Source organism: Chrysochloris asiatica, unplaced genomic scaffold (genome assembly GCF_000296735.1).
Source record: "Chrysochloris asiatica unplaced genomic scaffold, ChrAsi1.0 scaffold00034, whole genome shotgun sequence".
Lineage (NCBI taxonomy): Eukaryota > Metazoa > Chordata > Mammalia > Afrosoricida > Chrysochloridae > Chrysochloris > Chrysochloris asiatica.
Genome location: NW_006408552.1, coordinates 13,678,546 through 13,702,915, shown reverse-complemented (window position 1 = coordinate 13,702,915; position 24,370 = coordinate 13,678,546). Strand labels below are relative to the sequence as shown.

Here is a 24,370-nt window from a genome sequence, read left to right as displayed (position 1 = left end):
GCCTGGAGTCTTCCTTCCTCCATCTCTTCTTGCTTAATCTGCTGCTTTTTATCTCATTTAAATCTCAAAACAAACGGTTTGAAGACACACCTAACAGGAGGGAGTATTGCTACTGCCATCCTAACATGACAGAAACCCCTGGCCAAGTGTAAGTCCAAACCCAAGCCCACTGCCATGGAGCTGGCTGTGACTCATTGACCCTGTGTAGGTGTTCAAGACAGTACCTCTTTATGGGAGCAGACAGTCTTATCTTTGTCCCACAGAGTGGCTGGTAGGTTTGAACCTCTGACTTTGGAGTTAGCAGCCCAACACCTAACAAACAGTGCCACCCAGGGTTTCTTAACCACAAGTCTTAAGGGTCAGGATTTACAACGCATGCTCATATATTTGGGGGACATAATTTACTTCGTGACATGTACTATACAATTTTTTCGACTTCATGTATCCTCGTATTTGTTTTTCAGAAAAATAATGACTCAGATTCATTTTGCCTTAAAGTCAAATTGGTCCTCTCTGACACAGTTAGATGTGGATCCATTTTGAGTTTGCATAGTCAGCTACTATATACCTCAGTATTTTCTGTTTTCCTGGGACACCATACAATTCTCTTCTGTTCATCAGATGTGGTTTCACGTCTACCTTTTTTTAAACTGTATTTGTAATTCATGTAGACTTTATGATTTTCCAATAATGCCATTTAGTAATCTCATTACAAACTCATATAAATAAATCTCTGTGTGCATTTGAATGTGTAGAATTTATAAACATTGAAACTGCTCCTGTATGTTACTGAAACTTCTTCAAGAGCTTGTTTAGAATGGAACAAGATTCAGCTTTAGGAATCCATTACTAATGTACTCCATTGAGGAGCATGAGGAAACTTTTGGGGACAATGGTTGTGTTGTGTTCATTATCTTGATTGTGAGGACAGTCTCACCATTATATAAATGTGTATGTCAAAATATATCAAATTATACACTTTAAATATGTGGGACTTTTATATGCTAATTATATTTCAATAAAGCTGTTAAATAGGAGCTCTAGTGGTGCAGTGGTTAAGCACTTGGGTGGCTGTTAGCTGAAAGGTGAGCAGTTCAAACCCATCAGCTGCTCTGCAGGAGAAAAGACCTGGCAATTCTCTCCTGTAAAGATTCTAGTCTAGGAAACCCTCTGCTCTGTCACATTGGGGTCGTTATGAATTGGAATCAACTCAACTGCAGTGGGTTTGGTTTGGGTGTATAAAGTAGTTAAAAATGTTTCCTTTTGTTGGTTGGTTAGAATAGCAAGTTGTTAGAACATTGGGCTAAGTCTCCACTTAGTCTTTTCAAACCTTTTTTGTGTAGGTCTCCAGGCTTGTGAATGAGGTCTATCACATGTACAATCGACACCAGTATCCATTTGTGGTTCTGAACATTTCTGTGGATTCAGGTGAGTTCCACTGCAATTGCAGTAAAATTGTTGCTTTACGTCTGAAAGACTAGAACAAAGGTACAGAGCTGTGCTCTGACTGGAAAGAGACTCTTAGCAGCAACTTATAGTGAGATCATTTTATTAATTTTATTGTGATTTGTTGTTGTTGTCATTAAGTGCCATTGAGTTGGTGCCAACTCATTGGAACTCTGTATAGGGTTTTCAAGTAACAGCTGGCTTTGAACCACCAGCCGTACAATTAGCAACCCAGTGCTTATCCATAGCATCTTATCAGGACCCCTATTATGATTTAGGCAAAGGTAATTTTCTATTTTTAATACAGGCTTTTCTGCTTTCTCATTAGGAAAATGTAATTTGTTTTTCTTGTCAGCCGGGAGAGAAAGTAGCAAGACGCCATAAAATTTCCTCTCTGATTTTGGAAGGAATTTATTTCAGAGAGACGTGCTTCTTCTGATTATACAAGTACTGTTGCTCATTAAAGCAGCCCTGGTGGCGCTGTAGGATAAGCACTGGACTGCTAACCACAAGGTTGGCAATTCAAATCCATCAGCTGTTCCTTGGGAGAAAGATAAGGTTATCTGCTACCATAAAGATTTATAGCCTCAGAAATCCTATATCGAGTCAGTATGAGTCAGAATTGACTTGAACTGTAAGTTTGTTTTTTGGGTTTGTTACTCATTAGCAATAAATGTTAAAATTCAGCTTTACGGGCTTGGAGAATGTTTTCTAGGTTTTTATGAATACAATACATATTGCATCTCTTATTTTAAAAAAGTTTTTTTTTGTGAATTGAGTGAAAGTTTATAGGGCAGATCATCAGTTTTACATTCAACAAATCATACACCTTGTTTCATTACAATGATTATAATCCCCTCTATCTACCATCATTTAACAATATTTCTCTCTATTCACGTTAGCTCTTTTTTTTTTTTTTTTTAAAGCACTCAGGCATATATAATAATTTACACCACCAAAGGACACATTCTGCAAGTCTGCTTCTTGGCTGCCATCTCTTAGTCCCTCTCTTCCCGTGAATCTAGAGTCCTCAGCTGCTCCCTCTCTCCATGTCCCCGTTTCAGCTTCTATCTCTGGATAAGGTCTCACATTCCGTTTGTGCCCTTCTCCCTTGATGGTCCTAGGGTCCTTTGTCTCTGGACTGTAAGATAAACTACTTCCCCGTTTTTGTTACAAAAGTTTTACTTTTATGATTGTGACAATTCCTATTAGTCATGATAACAGTTATTCACTATTGAATCAGAAGAATCTTATCCCCATCTCTTTTAACCAGACCCATCTAGACAAGATGAAAACTATTCAGTGGGGATTCTATCTTCCCCCCCCCCACACTCGTTTTTAAAATGTTTTATTGTGAATTATGTGATAGTTTACATGGGAGAACATTAGTTTTACATTCATCCTATCGTATATCATTTCATTGCCATGCATCATCAACCAACCAAAGGGTATACCCTGCAAGCCTGCCCCCCGGTTGTCAGCACACAGCCCCTCTCCCTCTCTGAGCCTAAAGTCCCCAGCCATTCCATCTCTCCACATCATTGTCTCTACCTACATCTCTGGCGTCACTGCTTCTCTGGGTAGGGCTCTGCTCTCCTGTCTTCTCGACCTTGATGGTCCCAGGGACCTCCGCTTCTAGACTGAAAACTGAATCACTTCCCTCCCTTCCACAAAACGTCTACCTTTACATTTCCAACCCTCACAGGCAGTCCTGATAACAATTATTCACCATTGTATCACAAGAGACCTATCTGCATTTCCTTTCATCAGCCCCACCTAGACAGATTGGATACTACTCAGTGGAGATTCTACCTTCCTCCATGCCCTCTGGATTTAGGCTCCCTCTTGAAAGTTTGTAAGCCAGTCTCTTCTTGGCCTTTGTAGCCCCTCAACTTTGGGTAGCCAATGTCCAAGTTGCCCATCCTTGTCTACTCTGTGTATGGAGGGGGTGGGAAAGATCTTTGCTGTAAAGATTTATTCCTTATTTTGAGCTACTGCATCCATAGGTGTAGGTCATTTTCATTAAATTGTATCAGATTACTCTTTTTTTCCTCTTCTTTCTTCTTCTAATTGAGCTCTGATCATCCAGTCATTGAAGCCAGATCAAGTGGGTATTATCTGCAAGTGTGGGTGTTCTTGTGCATATGCCCTCTCTTATTAGCTGGATGCCCTACTCTCTACTCTAGTCCTCTGTGGCTATTTCACTGACTCTGGGCCTAAGAGTCAAGGTCTTGCCACACTGCTGGCCAACCAGGTGTCCACCTGGGTTCACAGGAGTCTATTGAATGTTATAGGGCTTAGCTCGCAGCTTCATTGCTGTTTTTCCCTCACTTCCCCTTATCAGTGACGAACATGGTCAGCAATCGGAGCGTGTATTCCCTTTAGTCTTAGTCTTAGAAGGGGGTTTGCTCTGATGGGACCCGACCACTTGCCTAGATGTGACCTGGGTGACCCCACACACTCTTAAACTAAATTCCCTCTTGAGCATATTGCATCTCTAAGGAAACACTCCCACCCTCAGTATCCTTCCAGGTGAGAAAGTAATTCTGAGTGATTCCCCTTTGTCCTTAGATAAAACATTTTCTTTTTCTCTGTTGCTCAAAATGGCTCAGAAACGTTTTAATAGCTACATAATATTCCATTGTGTGCAATATAATGGTATATAAAACTTGATTTTTAAATTAACCTGTTTTGGGATATTTAAATTTTCAGTTCTTTGAAAGTATAAATACCGTTCTTATCCTTAATTCCTTCTCTATTTTTGATTATCTCCTTAAGGCAAATTTCTAGTTGAATTAACACGTTGGTAGATTCCATTTTCAAGATTTTTTTCTATAGTCTAGACACATAACAGCTTACACATCTACAACAATGTATTTAGGTATTATAATTTTTACATCAAATTCAAGGGTGGTAAATGGTCTTTCATTTTAGTTCGCCGTTTTAGCATGTGTTTTTATGTTCAAGAGGTCATTGGTAAAATGGAATGAACAGACAAATGGATTTTTTCCAAGAACTTTTTGAAGCCCTCTTGTGTTTGTTCTTTTTCTTTTATAATTCACCCACTTAAATCCTTAGGTATTTTGCCCGTTTAAAAAATTGTCCATCATTTCCTTGTTTATTTGAAGGCTAATTTTATAGTTTATGGCTATTAATCTGGATGCTGTAATATTTTTTATAGTACTTTTGATGTTGTTGTGCCATTGAGTTGGTCCCAACTCATAGAAACCTTGTGTAGGGTTTCTGAGGCTGTAAATCTTTGTGTGAGTAGAAAGCCTCATCTTTAGCCCATAGAGTGGCTGATGGGCTTGAACCACCAATCTTATGGTTCTCAGTCCATTGCTTATCCTACGGAACCACAGCATGGAACAATATCTATTGTTGATTTAAACATAACAGTGTCTTTTCTTTTTGGTCTTAGAATGTGTTGATATTAATGTTACTCCGGATAAAAGGCAACTTTTACTACAGGAGGAGAAGCTTTTGTTGGCAATTTTGAAGACTTCTTTGGTCGGAATGTTTGATAGTGACGCACACAAACTTAATGTCAATCAGCAGCTACTGTTAAATGTTGAAGGTGAGAAAAACACAAGTATTTAAACAGCTTCTGTAAGTTTTAGCTTTTGTGATACTTTCCTCATATTTTCCAAGGTAAAGCATTTCCACGTGGAACAAAAGCTCTTCTTTTGCACAGAGACGGTGTGTCATACTAGACAGTCTATAGCTGCTGATTTAAGGTAATGTGTTTTCAAAGAGGACTCTTAGGATAGCAATTATTCACTTGGAGGAACAGAAGCAGGAGGGTCAGGAAGAGGAGGAGGAGTCAGAGTGTGTGGCTCATTGTCCCCATGAACAACTGCCTCCTTTGCTATGAGACCACAACTGTATGGTGGCAGCTAGCACCCCTGAACTTCTAGATGAAAGATTCTATAGAAGAATCCTGATCAAAAGGGGTGGGTGGGGAATGTATGACAGAAATTCAAGTGCTTATGGAATCCAGACTTCTGGAATCATAATGGTTTAGACCTTAAAATCTTAAACAAAAGTGTCCCGTGAAGTCTTTAAACCAAATCCAGTGGGACCTGTCAGTGCCAGAATGCGGCATGACTGCCTAATGTCAGCTCTCCCGGGTTTTCCACCGTTGACATGGTGCGGTCTTGCCACCCTAATTTTGCTCAGTTTTGTGCAACATATTGTTTTCCTTCTCTAGCAGGTTTCTGTCTTACACAGGTCCCAACTCTCACAAGTTTCACCATAGTACAGAAGGGCTTCAAAAAGTTCGTGGAAAATGGAATTAAAAGATAATGAAATAGAGATCTCTGACGCAACTCACCAAACTAGGGTGCAGAACATTAACTTTACAAACTTGTTCTGCCCATTGACTAAGTTATACCACAAGACTATGGTCTTAAGCCTTTTAATCCAGTAAATCAATCCTGTCGGGTTTTTGGATCTAAGAAGTCAGCTGTAGCTGTAGCTATGCCCGCGTGTGCTGTATTGTATTATTATATGGTGCTGGTGGCTGTGTGCCATGGCTCAGTTCCCACTCATAGCGACCCTGTGTAGGCTTTCTGAGCCTAAAAACTCTTTACAGGAACAGAAGGCCTGATCTTTCTCCCATGGAACCACTGGTAATTTCGAACTGCTGGCTTTGAGGTTAGCAGCCTGACTTGTAATACCACTACGCTACCAGAGCTCCTTGCCTTATTATGTATTGTTGTTGTTGTTAAGTGCCATTGAGTTGAGTCCGACCCATAGCGACCCTGTATAGGGTTTCCAAGGAGCAGCAGGTGAGCTTGAACCACTGACTTTGCAGTTCAAATGACTTTGCAGGCTGACGCATTAGCCTACAGTGCCATACCAGGACTGAATATAAACATATATGTGGAGTCCTGGTGTGGCGCTGTGGGTTAATGCGCTGGACTGCAAGGTCACCAGCTGCTCCTCAGAAACCATAGACAAGATTGGTATGAGTCAGAAGCGACTCGACAGCACTGAACACCACCACCTAAACATGCATGCACATGCATCCACATATCCTTCCTATAAACATGAACTCCTGGTGTGGTGCTGTAGGGTCGGCACTGGGCTGGCTGCAGACTACAAGGTCAGCGGTCAAACCCACCAGCTGCTCCTCAGAAACACGGTACAGGGTCGCTATGAGTCAGAACCAACTCGCTGGTGTTTTACAACAACATACACTTCAATGTAATCACATACATTTTTTGGTTGGTAATTGCTGTTGTTGCAATATTATATATGTTAAAGCATTTCTTGTTTATTGTTATGAGCTGTCAAGTCAGTTCCAACTCTTAGCAGCCCTGTATAGGGTTTCCGAGGAACAGCTGGTGGGTTTGAACCATCGACCTTGTGGCTCGCAGTCTGCTGCTGATCCTACAAAACTCCATATTTTTATGCAAGTTTCATGCACGTTATACTTTTTTTTTTTTTTCTTTTGTCAGTCACATCCTCCTATAAGGATAAGCACTTGAGTATAAACTACAAGGTCAGTGGTTCAAGCCCACCTACACTCTGCTGGAGAAAGATGAGGCTTTCTGCTCATGCAAAGATTTTAAAAGCCCTATAGAGGGTCTCTGTGAGTTGGAATCCACTATATGGCATTTAACAACCACCACTATGCTTAAGCATGCTTACAGAACCCTATTGGAGGAAGGCGTAGTTGGAAAAATACATATACATGACATCATCATTATTTGTATAAAAATATGATGGTACTTACTATTGTCTTCAGTTACCTTGGTCAAGTTGTGCAGATTCACCTGGTTCGTCTTTACTTTCCCATCACCAAAAGTAACACATGTCTACAGTCCAGAAAGTGATTCTTCTTCCTTCCCCTCCCATCCCTGGTAACCGTCTAAGTACACTGCTTTGTATGTGTATGTCTCTTCTTGACTTTGTATCACAGTGGAAGAAACACATGATATTTATCCATTTGTGATGGATTTATTTCACTCAGCATGGTGTTCTCCAAATTTGTGCTTGTTTTGTGGACTCACTGTTACTCTTTATAGTTTCCTAATATTCCATTGTATGTCTGCACTGCAGTTTATCCATTCATTGGTTGATGATGAGCATTGAGGTTGTTTCCATCTTGTGCTATCACAAATAGTGCTGCAGTGAGCATGGGTCTGTGTCCGTCTATTCATGAACTAAGAATGGGGTTGCTGGATCCGAGGGAGTTCCAGTTCTAGCTTTTTGAGGAAGCTCCTAAGAAGCCTCTGAGGTGGGTTTGAACCACCATCTTTTGGTTTGTAGTCAGGCACTTAACTGTTGTGTCTTTTATTCGCCTATGTTGTTACCTTTATGGGTGCTCTGCACTTCAGTCCCTCATCCTCTTCTTCGCTCGTATCTACTCAGGGAACATCATGAAAATGCCCTCAGCAGACGTGGAAAAGCCTCTGCCAGAGAAGCAGGAGAACCCTGCTTTGTTCCGGACTCGAGGAGAAGAGAAACAGGCAGTGACCGTTTCCAGACTGAGAGAGGCCTTTTCTCTTCATCAGCCATCAGGGTACCGGCCTCAGAGCTTGAAGACTCCTGAACTGAGAGTGGGAGTTCCTGGGCCAAGAACACAGACACCGTATCCCAGCACGTCAGACCCCCTGCAGCCTCCGAAGCCTGTCTCTGGCAGGGGTGTATGTGGCCCTCAGGATGAGGGCGTCTGCGATCGCAGGGACAAAGGGGAGATGGAGAAGGATTTGGGGTACAGCAGCACTTCAGTGGGCTCAGAGGCGGGGGACAGCACTCCAGAGACTGGCGGTCACTTTAGCAGCGACCAGGCAGCTAGCTCCCCAGAAGACAGAGTTTCACAAGAAACAGTTGAATCCTGTGGGAAGTCACCTGAACTGGCCTGTCCTTCTTCACACGTGGAAGGCCACATAGACCAGGAAGCTATTGGGTCTAAATCTAAACTTCTGCCTCAGTCCACTAGTACCTCATTCTCAAACATAAAGCGATATAAAAAAGGAGAAATTCCTTCAAATTGTGACATCCCTCAAAAGTTGATGAATCAGAACAGTTCAGTGTCTCAGGTTGATGTTGCCGTCAAGATTAAGAAGAAAATTGTGCCTCTGGACTTCTCCATGAGCTCGTTAGTGAAGCGGATAAAGCGGTTACATGAAGAAGGACAGCGAAGAGAAGACAAACAAGATTATAGGAAATTCAGGGCAAAGATCTGCCCTGGAGAAAATCAAGCCGCAGAAGATGAGCTACGAAAGGAGATCAGGTAAAGTTTTTCTTCTGAGTGCTTGGCTGCTTTGTGGGAGCTGAGGGTCCTCAAGACTTGGGTTTTGTTGCGCTGTTGTTTTTGAGGTGCCCTGGTGGCACAGTGGTTAATCGCTTGACTGCTGACAGGAAAGTAGGCACTTCGAACCCCCCCACCCCCCTCCCAGCCACTCTACGGGGGGAAGGTGAGGCAGTCTACTTCCGTCAAGAGCCAAAAAGGTGCCAGCCTTGGAAACCCTATGGGGCAGCTCTTCTCCTTTCTACAGGGTTCCTCTGAGTTGGAATCAACATGACATCAGTGGGGTGTCTTTTTGGCTCTTGTCATTCCTGCTTTTACACAGAGGGGTGTGCGGCACATCTCCATTTTTGGCTGCACATGCGTGTGGCATCAGCTTCTGCTACTGAGAAGACAGCCCTCCGGGCGCCTTCCCTGCACCCAGACTCGCCAGCATCTCTTTCCCTCCCTTCTTATAGAGCCCTCATGCACATTCTACCTTTGGAGTCAATTTTGACTCTGCACATTGGTTGATAGCCATACCAGCGCTTCCTTGGCGTTATCTTTTGCCTTAACCAGCATGTTTACATTGCCTCTCATGTCCATCTCATGAAAACACCAATTACCACTGTGTTGACTCCAGTTCATGGCAAATCCACATGTGTCAGAGAAGAACTGTGCTCTGTTGGTTTTCAGTATCCATGTTTGGAATTAGATCCCCAGGCCTTTCTTCCAGTACACCTCTAGGTGGATTTGAACTTCTAACCTTTCAGTTGGCTGACCAGTGCTTAACCATTATGTATCACGCCAGGGACATGTCTGTCATTTTAATATCCTTTAAAGAGTCCTTGCCACATGCTATACTGCTGATTGAAAACTTCCAAGAATTTTTCCTTAAATGTCCTTCCCATTTCCTTCTCATCAGTTCAAATGCTAATTTGACCCATTGATCTCTCTTCCTAAAGGATTCTAATCTCCCTGTGACTTCAACCTGCTCTGAAGTGGGGCAGCTTGGAAATACATTGTTGCTTCCCATTTGTTCATTTCAGTGTGTTAGAAAAATTACACACTGTCATAGTCACACACTGTCAAACCTTTACTTGTAAGAACCTTCCTTGCCTAGGAGGCTAGGTGTAAAAGAGAGTCAGTTTAACAAAAAATCGTGATAATTAACAAGTCAGTAAGAACTCAGTTCCTATTTCCCTTTTTGACTTGACTGCCAGGAAGCTCAGAACTATGATTCTTTTTCATTAAAAAAAAAAAGATGATTGTAATAAAATGTCTGCTGTTGAGTGATTCTGACAAAGTAGACCTATGGCTTCTGAGGCTGTGATCTCCAGGGAGTGGTTGGTGGGTTCACACTAGGAACCTTTCTGTTAGGTCCCGAGGGCTTCATCATTGTGCCACCTGTAGTAAAGTATTTATTATGTAAAATTTTCCCCTCTAGTCAATTTTACGTGGCACTGATTGCATTCATAATGCTACTTCTGTTTTTCTGACAAAGGTGTTCAGCATTGTGATTTTTTTTTTAACATGGTTGAATTCACTTAGAATATGAACTTTCTCTTTGTTAACTTCTTGTGTTTATTTTGCCTCATTTGTTGCTAAGATGTACTCTGTACACAGAAAACTAAATAACTACACTGAATTTTTGGGCATCTTTTAGTCTTTACCACATAGCTCTTTCCCAGCTGATATGACACAGTCTTTACTAAGTGTTACATATTTTTTGCAGCAACAGCAGCAGATATATTAGGTAGCAAGTCATTTGCCTTCTTCACACTCTCTGCTTATACAATTCAGTGACATTCATTAGGTTCATCATGTTGTGCAGCTGTCACCTGTATCTGTTTCCAAATGTTCCCTTCCTTCTCATGCAGTTCCAACAGACTTTGTATTCCAGCGTGTTAACTCACAACCCAGCATCTCAGTGTCCCCCAAACAGTGAGCCTCTCTCCCCCTTCCTTTCCCCCCCTTAGGTAACCCCCTTAGATATCTCTTACCTGATTTATACTGAGAAAAGTTTCCAGGGAATTCTCCCTTTAAAAAGTGTGTCCAATGGAGAGAGAGAGCAGCTGAGGACTCTGGACTCATGGAAAGAGAGGGACTGAGTGCTGGTGGCCAGGAGGCAGGCTTTCAGAATGTGTCCTTTGGTTGTTTAAATTATTATATATTCCTGAGTGTTTTTGTGTACCTCTCCCTACCCCTAACCCCCCAAAAAACAGAGGGAATACAACTGTTACACAGAGGAGATTGTAACCATTGCAATGAAGCGATGGTGTAAAACCAATGTTCTCCCACGGAAACTATCACTCAGTGCACAATAAAAAAAAAGTCTGTCCTGGCAGCCCTCAGTGATACTGCAGGCTGGGTCCCAGACCACTGCGACAAATGGAATACCACAGTAAAGTGAGTCACACGGACTTTTAGGTTTCCTAGGAGTCCTGTGTGGCACTGTAGGATCAGCAGTGGACTGCTAGCCACAAAATGGACAGTTCAAACCCACCCGCCGCTCCTTGTATAGGGTCGCTGTGAGTCGGAACCAACTCGACGGCACTTCACAGCGGTGCATCTGAGAGAGATGGTACTAGGCTGCCGTCTGCAAAGTGTGTAGGAGCACGGAGACAGCGTGTGGACTGTGGTGAGAACCACCAACACAGGGCCCAGAGACATGGAGTGGGCACACATCGGGAGCAAGCAGAGCCAATAGCCTAGCTGGACGCAGCATGGCCACAAACCTTCCATTTGTGAAAACCCAGTGTCTGCCAAGTGCAATGAAGCCAAGCACACTCACAAAAAACAAGCTCTGCCTGAAGATAATGGAGGTGATTTCTTTGGGTGTGATGTGGAAATTGTGAGCCAGGCCCATTCCCATCACACACACAGTCATGGGAATTAGGCAGTTAATAGGGAAGACATGATTTGTTATTGTTGTTAAGTGCCATCGAGTCGATTCCGACCCATAGCATAGGGTTTCTGAGGAGTAGCTGGTGAGTTTGAACCGCCGACTTTGCAGTTTGGCGCATTAACCCACAGCGCCACAGCAGGACTCCAGAAGACATAAGGGACCCCAAATTCATAACGAGCTTTCTTTTATCTTTGGATTCCTTTAAACTCACGAAGTGAGAGTAAAGGTGATTTTATTTTAATACTTTAGTTCAACAAATGCTGCTTGAAAAATCCTAGCATAGTTTGCAAAGTTTGGTATCCATAAGAATTACTTCAGGAGTCTTAAAAATGTAGAGCCTCTGTCCCCCAATGTTCACAGCAGCACTTACCACAAGAACCAAAAGATGGAAAACACCCAAGGTAGAAAAACTCCCCGAGTGTCCTTCAGCAGATGAACCGATAACTGTGGTCTGTCCATACACTGAGGAGCCCTGGTGGTGGAGTGAGTTAACGCTGGAGCTGCTAACTGAAAGCTCAGCAGTTTGAACCGACCAGCCACTCTGTGAGAGAAAAATAAAGCTTTCTACTCCTGTAAGTATTTGCAGCCTCCGAAACACCGCGCAAGGTTACTATGAGTTGGAACCAACTCAACGGCATATAACAGCAACAATCCATACAATGGAATAGTATTCAATCATAAAGGAAATGAAGTTCTGATACCTGTTCCAACTTGAATGAACCTTGAAAACATGATACTTAATGAAAGAAGTGAGACACAAAAGGATACGTATTTTCTGGTTCCGTTTATGGAAAATATTTAGAACTGGCGAAAGCCTAGAGAAGAACTATAGATTGGCGGTTACTAGTAGCTAGACAGGGAGAAGAAGCTGGAGGTGAGGGAGAAATAAATGGGAGTTACTGCTTATGAAGTACAAAGTTTCTTTTTGGGATGATGAACAAACTAGTGGGGATAGTTATACCATCTGGAAGGAGTTCCACTGAATTGTGCGTTTGAAAATGTTTTAAATGACAAATTTTATGTATATTTTTCCACAATTAAAAAAGAAAAGAGCCTTTGGTAGCTTCCCAGGAATCTGCATTTTGATGAGTCCACCACTAGATGGCTACTCTGAGAAGGCCAGTCCACAGTTGTTGGGTTGCCCCTGCTCTCCTGCCGGCCAGGAAAAGTCTGGTTGACTTTTGCCCGAGAAACACATTAGAAGTGAAAGGTCAGGTAGAATGGAGATCCTGTGAAGTAGTGTTTATCTGATCCTGGTTGTTCACATATCTGCATTTCAGATTACAGCGAAATCCATGACGTTGTTATGTTGTGCTTCTTCCTCACTTGCTAAACCAGCTGTCCACTGTTGAGTGTGCAGTAGGGAGTTACTTCCCAGAAGTCCAGGAGCCCTAGCACACTTGCCCCGATTAGGTGACAGCCTAGAAAATCCTGTGGGTCAGTTATACTTGGTCACTTGGAGTCAATTTGAGTCAGAGTCAACGGTTGGCATCCATCACCATCACCAGTGTATTGCTTCTCTGCTCCAGATTCACCCAGCTTCACCCACGTGGACCACCAAACATTTCTCCTGGTGTAATGCCAGACTCTGTCAGTAGAGGGCACTGCAGGGTGGCGCCGTAGTACAGCTGCCTCAGAGGGCACTATCACTAATTGCGTCGTGTTGTCAGCCCCCAGAGGACTTCCCTGCCACCCTCCACTCTCACAGGGTCTGAGTCTTAGCTTTGGTAAAGGGTTCCCTCTCTGGGCCCATGCCCTGAATGACTCGTATTTCTTCATTTAGTCGTACACCCCTTTTTACTAGTTTAAATACTTTATCGTAAACTTTCTTTGTTCATATAACTAGTTTGTTTTTTGTTTCCTGATTGGACTTTAACTCACACACCAGAAGGTTCCAAACATTCGTGGGACTCACTTTATTGCGATAGTCACTTCTAGGTCACTCATTGCAGCGATCTAGAATGTGTCCCGGGTATGCCTGTGTATGTACGGATCTGAAAAAATATGTAACGGTGTATTGTCGGTGACAAAAACAGAATGGTGTGAATAATATGATTCCTTTTTTAAAAAGGTAGTACTCTATTGTGTGTTCAGTGAAGATTTACACAGCAGTTTTGGGTCCCATCCAACCATTTTGACATATGTTGTTCAGTGGCCCTGGTTATAGTTTTCATTAGACTCCATATTTCCTTTCAGGCTGTTGGTTTTCCATTGATCTAATTTCCCTGCTCACTTGCACTCTCTTCTTTATTTTAAAGTAATTGTTGACCATTTGGTTCAGTTTTGTTTAAATTGTTTATTATTGTTTTAAATACGTAGACAAAGGTCTGGGAGAATACACAATGATTTGTGATAATAATCGTCTTTTGGGTAAGTACCTCTGGGTTGATTCTGACCCCATGTGACAGGATAGACCTGACCCATAGAGTTTTCTAGGCTCTAATCTTTACAGGAATAAATTGCCAGGTCTTTCTCCTGCCGAGCTACTGAGTGCTTAACTGCTGTACTACCAGGCCTCCTTAGAAGGATATGCCCCTGTTTGGTAGTATGACTAGCTAATGTTATATCTTGGTGTGGTGCTGTAGGGTAAGCACCGGACTGCTAACCACAAGTTCAAACCCACCTAGCTGCTCCTTGGGACCCCTATACAGGGTCATTATGAGTTGGAAACAACTTGACAACACTTAACAACAATGTTATATCACTTTGAGGACAAAGGTACATGTGACCTAAGCCATGGTATTTTTAATCACCTCACATGCATGCAAAAGTTGAACAACAAATAAAGAAAACTGGTGAGGAATTAATGCATTTTAATTATGATGTTGGCAAAGAATATTGAATATGGACTGCCAGAAGAATGACTGTATTTGTGTTAGAAGAAGTATAGCCAGACTGTTCCTTAGAAGCCAGGATTGTGGAACTCCATCTCACAGACTTTGGGCATGTTGTTATCCAACAAGATGGATTGGTACCGTGGATGCGGCAGTGGGCTTGAACCTAGGAAAGATTGTGGGGATGACACAGGACTGGGTACCATTTCATTCTGCTGTACATCAGGTTGAGCAGGAGTTGAACAGACTTGATGATATCTAACAACGTCATCTCTGGAAAGTTGGACAAATGGATGAAGAGTTACTGCTTGTTTAGAAAGTGGGATTATTAGGAACTTCTATCTTTTAAGTTATCTGATTTTTTTATTACAGTGTTGTGTTTCATCATCAGAAAAATAACTTCTTAGACATTACCAAACACCTTGAGGCTGGGGGCTCAGGACCTTAGTCTCAGGGGACACTGTGCTCAGTTGGCATAATATAGTCACAGAGACAATGTTCTATATCCTGCTTGGGTGAGTAGCATCTGGAACCTAGAAGCCCAAGAGTGGACATCTGTGGTGCAGCTATATGTGTGAAAGGAAGAAGAGTGATAAGAATTGAAGAGACTTGGAATCAGTCCAGTGGGACATGTGAACATCAGTCTCCATGACCCTGAGACCCGAAAAACTAGACGTTGCCCGGCTATCACTACCAAAGACTAGGCTTACTGGTCAGAAAGAGACTGGGGGCATCTGAGACTGTGGCCCTCGACACCACCCTCCAGGTCTGGAACTGAACTTGCTTTCATGGCTCAATTTTCAGCCAAGTAGTTGTTAAGTGCCATTGAGTTGGTTCCTATTCATAACGACCCTTTATAGAGCTTCTGAAGCTTTAAATCTTTGTGGGAGCAGAAAGCCTCATCTTGTTCCCATGGAGTGCTGGTTAGCTCAAACCACAGATCTCCTGTCTCACAGTCCAGTGTTTAGCATAGATAAGCCAAGCAGTCGGTAAGTGTATCTGGGGGGACAACAACACTAGTAAGACCTACTCACCATGGAAAGGTCAAGCACTCAAGATCACAACGGCAGCAGTGTTTGCAACCTAAGGACACAGTTCAGAAGGGTTGTGAAGGAAAGTGGAATGGAAACATGAACCATGGGGAGGAAGTGGGCTAAGTGTAAATCTTCACTCAATTCACAATAAAACATTGAGAAAGTAGAAATTTTAAACAGAAAAATAATCTCTTAAAATGTCTTGTAACTCGTATATTCTCTGCCCACAGTAAAGCGATGTTTGCAGAAATGGAAATCATTGGTCAGTTCAACTTGGGATTTATAATAACCAAACTGCACTCGGATATCTTCATAGTGGACCAGCACGCCACAGATGAGAAGTACAACTTCGAGATACTGCAACAGCACACTGTGCTCCAGGGCCAGCGGCTCATCGCGTGAGTCCACCTCAGGGTCCAGAATGATTGTTGCACTTCCCAAGCTTAACATCTAGTCATTCATACCTGTGTCTCTATAATGGTTTTTGTCTTGCTCTGAGTGGCATTCTATTCTATAGTTAAGTTGTTGTGAAGTGCCATCGGCTCAGTTCTGACTCATAGTGCCCCTGTAGAGCGTCACACCAGAACTACCTTTTAGTGAGTGCTTACTATGTGCCAGGCACTGTTGAAGCAATTTGCATCTGCTAATTCATTCAGTCCTTACAAACCTCTGGGGTAGTTACTCTCACCATTCTCATTTTATTGGTGGCAAGAGTGAGGCACACACAAAGTTCTTGAGCAAGACTTTGCTCAAGGTTACATAGCTAATGTATTAAAGTATTAAAGCTTCTTAAGCTATTAAAAAATATTCATCACTGGTTAACCAGACAATCTCTTGGCCTCCCATCCATGTGGCCCCTTGGCCTCTGCCCTGCTTTCTTGGGCAAGTGTTACAAAGCTCTTTTAGTGCTGTTGAGAACCCTGTTCCACCAGTAAGCATTTAGCTTAGTAGTTTTGCAAACCCAGCGTCCCCACCCCCACCCCCCATCCTCTGTTAGCAAGCTGCCTGAAGACACTCAGCTTTCTGTCTTGCCCCACGGGCTGCAAAACCCATAGCTCCATCTGGTGGTCCTGGTTCTGCTATCTCTGCTGCTTCTCACCATCTGTGGTGTTACAGCTGTCTTTCTGGATCAGGGAGGTTCAGCACAGGGATCTTGAGTCCAAAAGATGCATTCCACTCCTGCCTCTTCCTTCCTGATGACAATGACATCCCTTTTTCCACCTCTGGGTGGTCTCATTGTAAGCCTAGCAGAATGGCAAAGTGACCAGTCCCCACCTTAGGGTTCCATACACGGTATTTGCATGGTCCCACTCAACAAGCGATCCATGTACCCTATTTACATTATTAGCAAGCTATCCAATCCCCTTTGGTGGGCCATAAGCACATTTGCATACCCAGTCATTAAGAGCAAGGTGGCTCAGTGATAAGCACTGGACTGCTAACTTCAGGTCAACAGTTCAAGTCCTCCAGCTGCTCTTCTGGAGAAGGATGAGGCTTTCTGTTCCTGCAAAGATTTACAACCATAGAAACCCTACACAGAGATGCTATGAGTCAAAACTGACTCAACATCACTTAACAGCAACAACCCAGTCATTTGGTGGGAGTTTCAAAGACTGTGGCTAGAAGCTCTGTGTTGGGGCATTCATCACTCGCAGTCCTCCTTCCCCACTGGATCTAATTGTTCCAAGAGGACAGAGTCCCATCCATGTTTGGTCACCTTTATGTCACTGCCTTTAGCAGAGTATGTCTCAGGAAGCACTCAGTAAATCCTGGAACGAAATCCCTGAGTGGTACAAATAGTTAATGCATTCATCTGGTAGCCAAAAGGTTAGTGGTTCAGATCCGTCTACAGGTACTTCAGAAGAAAGGCCTGGCATTCTACATCCAAAAAAGCAGCCATTGAGGCAATGAAACGATATATGATAGAATGAATGTAAAACTAATGTTCTCCCATGTAAATTATCATGTAATTCACAATAAAACATTTAAAAAAAAAAAAAGAAAGTAATCATTATTTAAAAAAAAAAGCAGCCATTGAAACCCCTATGGAGCAGTTCTACTCTGACCCACATGGGACCACAGTGAGTTGGAGTTGACTCAATGGTTAAAATCCAGGAGGAAAGACGGATGGATAGATGGACAGATGATGCCTGGCAAAGGAGCAGGAGAGCAAAACGAGTCCTATTTATTTTGCTTTTAAAGGCCTGTGATGGCCTAACTCAGTTTTTCAAGTCACCTTTATTGTGAGGAGGGCACAAGACGTTTCAGTGGGAAAAGATGGCAGGAAGAGAAAATTGCTTCTGGAGCTGGTTTTTTCTGGAAAGAACTTAGAAAATGGAATTCCCAACAAGTTGTGTGGCAGGCAGGACCCTTAGCTGACTAAAGGGTTATTAATCTGTTTAGATTTTTGCATTCACAGTATCACAGCATTTTTGGACTGATTTCTACTTTGTTGTGAAACATGTGACTTCAGTACATAAGTGGCTGCTTTTCTGCTTTTCAGACCTCAGCCTCTCGACTTAACTGCAGTCGGTGAAGCTGTTCTCATCGAAAACCTGGACATTTTCAAGAAGAATGGCTTTGACTTTCTAATTGACGAAGATGGTGAGTTCTCCCTTATCTGGAGCTGGGACAGTCTTTGACATCATAGACATTGAACTCTCTTTATTTTATGAAATGAAAGAGATTTCTCCCCAAAAAAGTTCTTTGCTTCTGCCCTCTCTTGCATTTTTACCTTCTCAAGTGAAATGCTTTTTTTTTTTTTTTTTTTTGAAAAAAATAGGCTTTCTTTTGGGAGCACTTTGAAGTTTACAGAAAACTTGTGCCCAAAACATTGTGCCCTTGTACCTTCCTTCTGTGTCCCCCTCATATCATCTCCCTTGTTTGCGTCTTGCAAATAATGGATTCTTCTGCAAATTTTATTCTTTTAGCTCCAGTCACTGAGAGAGTTAAGCTGATTTCCTTGCCAACTAGTAAAAACTGGACCTTCGGACCTCAGGACATTGATGAGCTGGTCTTCATGCTGAGTGACTGTCCAGGGGTTATGTGCCGACCCTCCCGTGTCCGGCAGATGTTCGCCTCCCGAGCCTGCCGGAAGTCTGTGAGTACAGAGGAAGGATAAGTCTGAACCCGGGCGGGAGGGTTCACACAAGCTCAGGAGCCACACACCATATTCCATTCAACTCCCGATTTGGTCGACATTTTTAAAGGCCATGAAAATTTTTTTAAAAAGCTAACTATCCCAGGCACCATCAGTTACACCATTTGTCAGAGTTTGTCAGAGTAGAACCATGCGCCATGGGATTTCCAGATGTAGATCACCAGGTCTTTCTTCCAAGGTGCCTCTGGGTGAGTGCTGAACCTCTGTTTCCACAGCAGGACTCCGTTAAGTGTCCAAGGCTATTGTTTGTAGAACCAGAGTTCTCATTCTGTCTAGCAAAAGAACTCACAATGCTGGACCTTCCACCTCTGAGCCCGTAACTATTCATCTTCCTCTTTTTCCCTTAAGGAATACTCCATCTCGGTACTTGGGTTTCTCCTAACACAGCTATTTATGCAGTTTCCTGTAGCTGCCGTAGCCAAACATCAAAAACTGGGCAGCTTCCGACACAGACGTGTTCTCCCTCATGGTTCCAGGGCCCAGAAGTCTGAAGTCAGGTGTTGGCAGGGTTGGTGCCTTCAGGAAGCGGTGGACAGTTTGTGCTATGCCTCTGTCCTTGCCTCTGGGGGCTGCTGACAGTCCTTGGCCCTCCTTTCGGGGGCTATTTCCATTCTTCATGATCTGAACTCTTTTGCACGTTTCCTCCTGCTGATCCACTCTGACTCTTGGCCATGCCCTCCCTCTGTGCAGAAGAGAAAGGCCCCAGAGGGTTTGCAGGGCTGTGACCTTTTGGACCCAGATTGCCAACCCTTTCTTCTAAGGTGCCTCATGGTAGGTTTAAACTGTTAGCCTTTTGACTAGTAGTCAAGTGCTTAACTGCTTGCATCACCCAGGGACTCCTAACCCCCACTTAAAAAGAAAACAACAAAACTTTATATTCCAATGGGTACATACCTTCCTGATGACTTTGTTCACGGGATAGACCTGTCTGTCATTTGATGGCATGTGCACTCCAGGGAGCTCCCATCCTTGGCTGACAGGTGCGTGGCTCCAGTCTCTGCCTCCTGCATCACCCGGCGTCTTCCCGGTGCATTTGTTTGTCTTCCTCCTTTATGGACTGGTACCCACCCTCCTGCACTCTTGACCTCATGCTAACAGATCTCCAAAGGCCGTTGTTATTGTTAAGAACAAACAATAAAATGGTTTGCCCATACATAACTATGGTGGTGGTGGTTATGTGCCGTGGAGTCGGTTCCGACTCATAGCGACCCTGCACAGGGTTTCCGAGGCTGCAGATCTTTACAGGAGCAAAAAGCCTCATCTTTCTCCTTTGGAACAGCTGGTAGTTTCAAACTGCTGACCTTGAGGTTATCAGCCTGATTCGTAACCACTATGCTACCAAAGGCCCTAGACCCCAGCAAGGTCCCATGCACACGTCCCAGGGTTAGCACTTCAGCGCGTCTTTTGGGGGCACCAGTTAACCTATAATGTGCACACTGTTCCTCTAGGACCTTTTGTTGCTGTTACTGAGAGCTGTCTAGTCAGTTCTGACCCATAGTGACTCAGTATAGGGTTTCCAAGGAGTGGCTGGTGAGTTTGAACTCCGACCTTGTGGTTTAAACTGACCAAGCAGTCCAGTGCTTACCCTACAGCACCACAGCAGGACTCCTTAGGGATTTTTGAAAGGTGTGGCTGCATCCCTTCAGGCAGCGTGGGTCTCTGGAGCACCCAGGCAGGTACTGTGCAGGTGGTAGCTATGCTTGTGCTGTTGTGATAGTAATGCACAGAAAGTGAACCCTGACTTACGGGCAGTGGAAAACACCAGCTACCCTGCCTTCCTGTATTTGCTGCGTGCCCCACGCTGTCCTGGGTGTTGCTGCGAGGGAATAAGACTGGTCCTTGCCCCTTGAGCCTGATGCTTACATTTTGTAGGATAAATAGACCTGAGCCAAAACAAACCATGGTTATAGACACTGGTAAGTGCCATGAGGATATGAAAACAAGGTACTGGGGTAGGAAATAACTACCGGGGTACTGGGTAAACAGTGAAGACAGGATCAGGAAGGGGCGTTTGATCTGAGACCTGACGCAAAAGCAAAGTCTTGGGGCGTTTGATCCAAGACAGAGGCAAACCAAGTGTAGTGAGTTCTAAGGGAATTCTAAGCCAGTTAAGCAGAAAGATAGGACCAGACACCTGCTGAAGGCCTGCAAGGAACCGCCCTCCACAGCAGGAGGTCTTCACAAAGGGCAAACCCACCCCAACCCACTGCCCTTGAGTCCATTGTGGATCATAGTGACCTTAGAGGACACAGAATTGGCTCTGTCCAGTCCTCAGGCCTGCCCCATCACAGCCCCTGGGCCTAACTTCTGTTTCTCTGTGAACTGCCTCACAGGCCTTCTTCCTGCTGCATTCCTTGTCCTGGGCTGAGGTTGCCATGGGAGGGTGGTGTGGTAATCGGGGAAGAAAGATGGTGACTGGTGGGCTCAGGCTTGTTTCCTCACCACCTGCCCTTTTTCCTCATTGTCTCTGTGCATTGGTTTGAGAGACACAGTGAGACAGGTTGGGGGAGGGAACCAGAGGCAGGGGTGAGATTCGAGAGTCATGTAAGCAGAACCCAGAATTGGAGGACAGGAGACAGGGAGGGGCCTGGGGAAGTGTTCCAGACCCTGGGAGAACCTGTGCCAAGGTCCTGCTTTCTGTCCTAGCTGAGCCTGCAGGTGCCATCAAAGGTGGGGGGTGGGGAGGTATGCCAAGTGATTATCTCAGGAGGAAGGGAGGGGAGGGCCGGAGAGGAAAGCAGTGGCTGAGTGCTGAGTGGAGAGCTCATTGTAGGTGGGGTGGAAGCAGGGAGATGCAGGGAAGGAAGCAGGTGGGTTTTCATGGCCGCCCAGGCAGTGCCCCTCTGAAGGAGCCAAGGGTGGGATGCCTCACCAAGAGTGGAAGAGTGGAGATTTGAGAGTGTGGGTGTTTGGAGGAAGACTTTGGTGGGGAACATTGTCTTTGAGTTGTCATTTTGTTCAGCCTGGTCTTAGAGAAAAGTATTTCTGAAGAGTTGCTAGTCCAAAAGAAACAACCAGTCAACGTTGGCCTCTCGCTCAGGTGATGATCGGAACAGCTCTGAACACCAGTGAGATGAAGAAGCTCATTAGCCACATGGGCGAGATGGACCATCCCTGGAACTGCCCGCACGGGAGACCAACCATGAGACACATCGCCAACTTGGACGTCCTTTCTCAACACTGACCACCCATCTCATTTTCTAGAACCATAGCTGTGTTGCAGACTCTTTTGAAAAAAAGGCAACATTGTAACTAACTTTTTTTGTTGGTTTTAAAATTAATTTGCTTCTTAAAAAGTGCCAGATCCATTAAATAGTTTTTATTCTGAGAACCTTTTCAAAGCAGATGAGACATTGCTTACAGCAGTTTTTGTTCCCATTTGAGTGAGAGTGTGTATGTGTGTGTGTGTGTGTGTGTGTGTCCATGTGCATGTGCACACACATCGTAAAATAAGGACTGGGGAAGTCCCCCAGGCCCCTGCTCTGGTAGGATGTAATTTAGTCTCAACTTTCAGCCTTTCATGATGATTAAATTTGTGTTGGTTTAATTTCACAAGTTTAAAACTCATAGTTCTTTCCAGGTCATGGTTCTAAACCCTAATAAAGTGTTAACTTTTAAGAAAAATAATCATCCAAGAAGGCTACTCTGCTATTCTAATCACTGGCCCTGAGTGCTACTGAAGATGCAATCCCTGTGGTCTTGTCTAATAGTTTTCCTGGGGTCTTGTGCCATTGGAACTCTGCCAAAAAACATAAGTACTGTCTGTGGAGTCCAGACAGTGGCATATTGAGTGGTGTGACAGGTATGGTCCCCTACCCTGACTCTGCGCAAGACCTCACTTCAATCCCCAAACTGAGTTCCTTCGACATAATGAGACAAGAAAGTTGGAATTGTTGCCACCAGCTGTACAGGCTCAGTGCTGCTGAACTAGTCTGCAGGATTCTCTTTAATAAGAACTAAAATGCTGCAGCCAGAACCGTGGGCCTCCCTAGGATGGTGTCTTAGACGGGAGTCTTTAGAGAAGTAAAAGCATGAAGCTTTTATATGTATATACTACAGAGCACGTTAAGGAAACGGTCCAAATCCATGGTCAGAAGTCAGAATGGAGGTTTCTCCTGACTCATGTAGCTGCAGGAGCAGATGAACGTTGGTTTGGAAGGCAAAATGGTGTTGTGGCAGTGCGAGTCAGAAAGAATTCAACTTGAAATCTTAAAGAGCAAAGTTTTTTGCCGGCGGCCAGAATGTCAGCGAAAGCCCAAATCACTGACCCTGAAGTGAGGAGGGGAACACGGTTTTATACAAAAATACAGAGTGGTTAAAACAAACAGACTTGTCTTGTTACCTGGGGTGGACAATTCCAGCAGACCCTTATCCTGTAAGTGGGAGTAAACCCACCAGGAAACCCTTATCTTGTTTGTATGGATGGGCTAAGTTTTTATCCTGTTTGCTCAGGTGTCCTTGGGTTAGTCTGACCTTCGCAGTTTTTCTGTAAGAAGTTTATTATTTTCCGTAAGGTGGGATACCTAATTTAAATTGGGGCTGTCAGTCATGCTGTAACAATGGTAGGCCTCTGGCTCAAACCCAAAGAGCCAGCCAGATGTACAATCCAGATAGAACAAAATGCCAGAGAGCCACAGAAAGCCCATATACATAATTGTGTGTTGGAAGCAAGCCACACCCCCCCAAGGAAGCTCTTAACTGATTAGCTGCTCATAGTAGAGCCATAGGAGTGATTACATCACATGAGGCTACGTTCTAACTGCCAAATCACAACAAGGCATGACCTTACAAAGTTAACACAACCCTAACCATCATGCCCTAGTCCCCAGACACCTGTGAGAATTTTGTTTGGTAAAGGGAGTACTCCAGGTGTAAGTAATCAAGCTAAGGCTCTGGAGCAGAGAGAATTCTGGGCTACCCAGGAGGGCACCATCTAATCAAGCTTTCTTAAAAGCAGAGATTTTTTCCTGGGCCAGAGAGGTTTTGCAAATGGAGGAAGGGAAGCTAGCCTCCATGCAGTGTAGGTGGCTCTTGGAGAAACCAGCCACATTAGGTTTCAAACAGCAGCCAGGTAACGATTATGTGTTGCTTTTTAAAATGTTTTTTGGGATAATTTGTTACAGCAGCAATGGAGAATACTTGTATGCATGATTTCTGTCTCAGGTGGAAGAAACTCTTTGAGGCTGCCCAGCAATCAGCCAAACTCCAGAATCCATTCCTTGCCACTCGACTTTCTGGGCTAGGATAGAATACTGATTTTTTTGTGGGCTGTGAGCAGTAGAGGAGCCCTGGTGGCGTCATGGTTAAGCACTGGGCTGTTAATTGCAAGGATTTTGGTTTCAGCCCACCAGCCTAATCGTGGGAGAAAGAGGGAGCTAGCTGTGAACTTCTGTAAAGATTTACAGGCCTGGAAACCCTATAAGGCAATTCTTTCTACTCGGTCCTACAGGGCCGCTGTGAGGTGGAATCTGGAATCAATCCCACGGTCTTGGATTGGGTTTTAGTAGACTGAGTAGGAAGAATTAGCCAAAAAAAACAAATGCAAACTCGATTCTATGGAATCGATTCCGACTCAGTGGCCTCATACCACAGGGTTTCGGAGGCTCAGCTAATGACTAGAACCTTTCTGTTAACAGACAAGCATTTTAACTTGTACGTCACCAGGGCTTGAGGGATGGGAAGGAGCCTTCTAAAGAGAGTGGTTTTAGCGGGGTGAACAGTGTGGTCCCTTTAATAGCGTGGTGCACTAGT

General features: G+C 43.9%; 1 protein-coding gene across 1 annotated transcript in view; it reads left to right on the top strand.

Moving 5' to 3' along the window:
* PMS2 (PMS2 postmeiotic segregation increased 2 (S. cerevisiae)) overlaps positions 1-21,803 on the top strand; it is a 43,954-nt gene extending 22,151 nt beyond the window's left edge. Inside the window, exons 9-15 of the mRNA XM_006859759.1 lie at positions 1,344-1,428; positions 4,868-5,023; positions 7,825-8,689; positions 15,690-15,857; positions 17,963-18,063; positions 18,390-18,559; positions 21,660-21,803. Of these exons, the coding sequence (XP_006859821.1) occupies positions 1,344-1,428; positions 4,868-5,023; positions 7,825-8,689; positions 15,690-15,857; positions 17,963-18,063; positions 18,390-18,559; positions 21,660-21,803 (1,689 nt within the window). The remainder of the gene's footprint in view (positions 1-1,343; positions 1,429-4,867; positions 5,024-7,824; positions 8,690-15,689; positions 15,858-17,962; positions 18,064-18,389; positions 18,560-21,659) is intronic.
* The last annotated feature ends 2,567 nt before the right edge of the window (positions 21,804-24,370 follow it).